Source organism: Leptodactylus fuscus, chromosome 1, assembly GCF_031893055.1.
Source record: "Leptodactylus fuscus isolate aLepFus1 chromosome 1, aLepFus1.hap2, whole genome shotgun sequence".
Taxonomy (NCBI): domain Eukaryota; kingdom Metazoa; phylum Chordata; class Amphibia; order Anura; family Leptodactylidae; genus Leptodactylus; species Leptodactylus fuscus.
In genome coordinates, this window is record NC_134265.1 from 369,975,472 (window position 1) to 369,981,606 (window position 6,135).

Sequence of the window (6,135 nt, forward strand, 5' to 3'; positions counted from 1 at the left end):
GTCACATCCAGAGCTGCAATTCAGCATTCTCCTTCTCTAGTCACATCCAGAGCTGCATTCAGCATTCTCCCACTCCAGTTAGTCAGAGCTGCGTTCAGCATTCTCCCACTCCAGTCACATCCAGAGCTGCAGTCTTTATGCTGATAATGCATCACGTTTGGCTTTTGCTGCGGCTTTGGCTATGTTTGGAGTCGGCTGTAGTTATCAGCTGACAGGTTGCGAGCAGCGGCGCCATCTTGTGGTCTTTGATTGCATCTTCCATCCTGTTTTCTGCATGCAGCTCCCCTGCGGAGTCCTGTGTGGTACCTGCTGACACTGCATGTATTGGAGGTGTTGCGTCCCCCTCCCTGCTGACTGTTTCCCTCGCACCTCCCCCTTTGCCCAGGTGTCCCAGCCAGCCAGGCCCTGCTGAACGGCTCCGGCCCCGTCCAGGTCAAGGACTCGCCCCTGCTGCTGCAGCAGATCGACACCCTGCGCCTCTCCATGAAGCACCTGAAGCACGAGAACAACCGGCTGAAGGTAATACCTGTACCTGCAGCACCCAGGCCTTGTCACCCTGCTTTCCTGGGGGCCTGGTGACCCTGCTTTCCTGGGGGCCTTGTCACCCTGCTTTCCTGGGGCCTGAATGGCAGACATGATTGATTCTTCAGGGATAGAAGGCTTGGGTGTTATTACAGGACTGTTTGCCATTCAGTAGGCCAGGAAAGCTGAGTGAGGGTCCCTGTGACCGCTGTATGGTCTGTAGTGACTGTCATCCAGCTTTCCCCGAGCCCTTTATCATGGAGACCCCCGCTATCCCCCCCAGGCCAAGCGAATGAAGGACGAGCTGTCGCTGCTCCCTCCTCTGAACCTCCCTAAACTGACGCTACCCAAAGACCGTCAGGAGGCCATGACTGGCACACTGTACCGAAAGACCAGCCAGCTGCTGGACACACTGCAACAGATGAGCGCCAACTCCAAGGTGGTGGACATCACACACAAGAAAGGGGGTAAGTGCTGCTGCGGGGGAGGGGAGAGAAGTCTGCGCCGCCGGCCATAGAGCTGTATCCATGTCTACATTCCTCCATGTACAGGTAACCCTGCTGCCCAACTCCTGGAGCAGACGGCCCGACTACAGGCGCTGAACGACACCATCGACAAGCTGAAGGTGGGTGTCAGCTGTCACTGTGATGTCATCCTGAGGGAGGAGCTTACAGTGCTGTGATGTCACCCTGAGGGAGGAGCTTACAGCGCTGTGATGTCATCCTGAGGGAGGAGCTTACAGCGCTGTCATGTCATCCTGAGGGAGGAGCTTACAGCGCTGTCATGTCATCCTGAGGGAGGAGCTTACAGCGCTGTCATGTCATCCTGAGGGAGGAGCTTACAGCGCTGTCATGTCATCCTGAGGGAGGAGCTTACAGTGCTGTCATGTCATCCTGAGGGAGGAGCTTACAGCGCTGTCATGTCATCCTGAGGGAGGAGCTTACAGCGCTGTCATGTCATCCTGAGGGAGGAGCTTACAGCGCTGTCATGTCATCCTGAGGGAGGAGCTTACAGCGCTGTCATGTCATCCTGAGGGAGGAGCTTACAGCGCTGTCATGTCATCCTGAGGGAGGAGCTTACAGCGCTGTCATGTCATCCTGAGGGAGGAGCTTACAGCGCTGTCATGTCATCCTGAGGGAGGAGCTTACAGCGCTGTCATGTCATCCTGAGGGAGGAGCTTACAGCGCTGTCATGTCATCCTGAGGGAGGAGCTTACAGCGCTGTCATGTCATCCTGAGGGAGGAGCTTACAGTGCTGTGATGTCACCCTGAGGGAGGAGCTTACAGCGCTGTGATGTCATCCTGAGGGAGGAGCTTACAGCGCTGTCATGTCATCCTGAGGGAGGAGCTTACAGCGCTGTCATGTCATCCTGAGGGAGGAGCTTACAGCGCTGTCATGTCATCCTGAGGGAGGAGCTTACAGCGCTGTCATGTCATCCTGAGGGAGGAGCTTACAGCGCTGTCATGTCATCCTGAGGGAGGAGCTTACAGCGCTGTCATGTCATCCTGAGGGAGGAGCTTACAGCGCTGTCATGTCATCCTGAGGGAGGAGCTTACAGCGCTGTGATGTCATCCTGAGGGAGGAGCTTACAGCGCTGTGATGTCGTCCTGAGGGAGGAGCTTACAGCGCTGTGATGTCATCCTGAGGGAGGAGCTTACAGCGCTGTCATGTCATCCTGAGGGAGGAGCTTACAGCGCTGTCATGTCATCCTGAGGGAGGAGCTTACAGCGCTGTGATGTCATCCTGAGGGAGGAGCTTACAGCGCTGTCATGTCATCCTGAGGGAGGAGCTTACAGCGCTGTCATGGCACCCCAGCAGTATCACTCACACCACACTCTTCCTCTTCTTCCCTCCTCCTGACAGGATGAAGTCTTGAAGGAGACGGTCTCCCAGTGTCCCGGGGCAAATGTCCCTACAGATTTTGCTACGTTCCCATCATCAGACTTCATAAAGGTGAGAGGTGTCAGGTCAGAGGTCAGCGTATGTATGTAATACCAGGGACACATGAGAGTGTGGTACATACGTGATCGTGTTACCGGACTGGCAGCGTGCAATAGAGGAGGACGCAGTCATGTGTGCACACGGGTGGAGCGAGCGGCTGGGTTGTGTTTAGGTGGACGATGTGTGTGTTAGGCTCAGGTGGGGCGACTTGTGTGTTGCGCACAGGCGGCCGGTGTGTGTGTTGCGCTCAGGCGGCCGGTGTGTGTGTGTGTTGCGCTCAGGTGTGGCGACTTGTGTGTTGCGCTCAGGCGGCCGGTGTGTGTGTGTGTGTGTTGCGCTCAGGCGGCCAGTGTGTGTGTTGCGCTCAGGTGGCCGGTGTGTGTGTTGCGCACAGGCGGCCGGTGTGTGTGTGTTGCACTCAGGTGTGGCGACTTGTGTGTTGCGCTCAGGTGGCCGGTGTGTGTGTGTTGCGCTCAGGTGTGGCGACTTGTGTGTTGCGCACAGGCGGCCGGTGTGTGTGTGTTGCACTCAGGTGTGGTGACTCGTGTGTTGCGTACAGGCGGCCTGTGTGTGTGTGTGTGTGTGTGTGTTGCGCTCAGGTGTGGCGACTTGTGTGTTGCGTACAGGCGGCCGGTGTGTGTGTGTGTTGCGCTCAGGTGTGGCGACTTGTGTGTTGCGTACAGGCGGCCGGTGTGTGTGTTGCACTCAGGTGTGGTGACTCGTGTGTTGCGTACAGGCGGCCTGTGTGTGTGTGTGTTGCGCTCAGGTGTGGCGACTTGTGTGTTGCGTACAGGCGGCCGGTGTGTGTGTGTGTGTGTGTGTGTGTGTGTTGCGCTCAGGTGTGGCGACTTGTGTGTTGCGTACAGGCGGCCGGTGTGTGTGTTGCACTCAGGTGTGGTGACTCGTGTGTTGCGTACAGGCGGCCTGTGTGTGTGTGTGTGTGTGTTGCGCTCAGGTGTGGCGACTTGTGTGTTGCGTACAGGCGGCCGGTGTGTGTGTGTGTGTGTTGCGCTCAGGTGTGGCGACTTGTGTGTTGCGTACAGGCGGCCGGTGTGTGTGTGTTGCGCTCAGGTGTGGTGACTTGTGTGTTGCGTACAGGCGGCCGGTGTGTGTGTGTTGCGCTCAGGTGTGGTGACTTGTGTGTTGCGTACAGGCGGCCGGTGTGTGTGTGTGTGTGTGTGTTGCGCTCAGGTGTGGCGACTTGTGTGTTGCATACAGGCGGCCGGTGTGTGTGTGTGTGTGTGTGTTGCGCTCAGGTGTGGTGACTTGTGTGTTGCGTACAGGCGGCCGGTGTGTGTGTGTTGCGCTCAGGTGTGGTGACTTGTGTGTTGCGTACAGGCGGCCGGTGTGTGTGTGTGTTGCGCTCAGGTGTGGTGACTTGTGTGTTGCGTACAGGCGGCCGGTGTGTGTGTGTTGCGCTCAGGTGTGGTGACTTGTGTGTTGCGTACAGGCGGCCGGTGTGTGTGTGTGTTGCGCTCAGGTGTGGTGACTTGTGTGTTGCGTACAGGCGGCCGGTGTGTGTGTGTTGCGCTCAGGTGTGGTGACTTGTGTGTTGCGTACAGGCGGCCGGTGTGTGTGTGTGTTGCGCTCAGGTGTGGCGACTTGTGTGTTGCTCTGCAGATTTCTCATCTGGTTTCTTTGCAGGCCAAAGAAGAGAAGCGCCAGGACTCGGTGCTGATCGGCCGGGTGAAGCTCCCCTGCCAGCCGGGTCAGGGACAAAACCACCGCCTGGTGCTGACACCGGAGCAGCTGTACCAGCTCCATGAGCGGCTGATCTGCTGAGGAGCCTTGTGTGCCGGGGCCCCCGCCTTCCTGCCGCTCTGTTACCGTATTATTTATGGGATCCGATAAATGTCACCTTCTAGGACACACTAAGTATGTGCCCCCCTGTGACCTGGACGCTACAGCGTTACGGCGACCCCTGCAGGCTTCTGCTCTTCCTTATGTTTCTGTCTTAGTCTTCACTACAGTTTTATGTATGGTGTTCAAAATGGCCGACACTGAGCCTGGAGGGGGCGCTAGACATTTTCCTCCAGCATGTTCTCTAGTAACTGCCCCGCATAGCTTTCATACAGGCACTTGTTATAGCAGTGACCTTAAAGGGGAACTCCAGATATTAAACAGTCTATTGTGTTGGTCTCTTCAGTATCTGGGTGGAGACATCTCTTAAAGGGATGCTCTGCCTTTTGTTGATTTCACCCTCAAGGAAGGAGGTGAACTCCATGGATGACCCTGGGGGTGTTACGTCATGAGGGTGAAGTCAGTTTAAGGTGGAGCGCCCCTTTAATTCCATGTCGTTGAGTTTTATTAAACATCAGAAGTGCCTTTCTGTGTTATCTCATCTGGGGAATCTCCTCCAGGATCAGTGATCACATGACAAGGGTTCTGCCAGGGCGGGGTCAGCTTGTGCCCCGCCCCTGCTTATACTGGCCCAGCCCCCTCCTGGGTGAAGAATTTACTCTGCTGTATCTATTCTATTAGGGAATAAACGCTGAGCTCACACTGCGCCTCTCCTCTTATTTATAAGCTCTCCGCTCTGTCTGGGAAAGCTGGGTGTCTCTACTCTCACAATGGCCAAAATCATCCAACTTTTCCAGACTCCTCACCATGATCCTGGCATCCTCCATGTGGAAAGCTGGGTGACCATGTCATGAGACGCTGTACTAGCTAATGATATGGTGGTCACCCAGCTTTCCCAGAATCCTGAATATAGGGACTGTTGAGGAGAGTTTGGTGACCGCTCCGCTGGGAGCTCCTGCAGTCTCTTGGAGTTGTCACCCAGCTTTTCCATGACCCTGCATGAGTGACTGCGCTTAGTGGATGGCTGTGTAGTGTGAGTGAGCGGGATGTCGGCCAGCGCCTGTGAGAAGAAGCAGATGGTGGAAAGATTCCGGCTCCGGAGGCTTCAGCGCTCTAAATATTTACCTGTGTGCAGGAATATACTTCCGAGGAAAGAGGCAATTGGTTTACAGGCCTCGCGAGACGGAAATCCACCGGTAGCATTTACCTGCGCTGATACAGTGTAACAACCATCGGCTGTGAGTAGTCTTAGCGCTACTTAGGTTCTTAGTCTCCAGGTGTTGTACAGCCGCTGATACAGTGTAACAACCCTTGGCTGTGAGTAGTCTTAGCGCTCCTCAGGTTCTTAGTCTCCAGGTGTTGTACAGCCGCTGATACAGTGTAACAACCCTCAGCTGTGAGTAGTCTTAGCGCTACTCAGGTTCTTAGTGTCTGAGTGTTGTACAGCCGCTGATACAGTGTAACAACCCTCAGCTGTGAGTAGTCTTAGCGCTACTCAGGTTCTTAGTGTCTGAGTGTTGTACAGCCGCTGATACAGTGTAACAACCCTCAGCTGTGAGTAGTCTTAGCACTCACTCAGGTTCTTAGTCTCCAGGTGTTGTACAGCCGCTGATACAGTGTAACAACCCTTGGCTGTGAGTAGTCTTAGCGCTACTTAGGTTCTTAGTCTCCAGGTGTTGTACAGCCGCTGATACAGTGTAACAACCCTTGGCTGTGAGTAGTCTTAGCGCTCCTCAGGTTCTTAGTCTCCAGGTGTTGTACAGCCGCTGATACAGTGTAACAACCCTCAGCTGTGAGTAGTCTTAGCGCTACTCAGGTTCTTAGTGTCTGAGTGTTGTACAGCCGCTGATACAGTGTAACAACCCTCAGCTG

At 55.3% G+C, this 6,135-nt stretch overlaps 1 protein-coding gene across 5 annotated transcripts in view; it reads left to right on the forward strand.

Moving 5' to 3' along the window:
- Nucleotides 1-4,969, forward strand: part of DCTN1 (dynactin subunit 1) — a 101,934-nt gene extending 96,965 nt beyond the window's left edge. For all 5 annotated transcript variants that reach the window (XM_075261927.1, XM_075261936.1, XM_075261943.1 and 2 more), the window contains 5 exons: nt 386-519; nt 806-989; nt 1,074-1,147; nt 2,386-2,475; nt 4,108-4,969. In XM_075261927.1, coding sequence (XP_075118028.1) covers nt 386-519; nt 806-989; nt 1,074-1,147; nt 2,386-2,475; nt 4,108-4,245 — 620 coding nt within the window. In that variant the 3' untranslated portion in view covers nt 4,246-4,969. The remainder of the gene's footprint in view (nt 1-385; nt 520-805; nt 990-1,073; nt 1,148-2,385; nt 2,476-4,107) is intronic.
- The last annotated feature ends 1,166 nt before the right edge of the window (nt 4,970-6,135 follow it).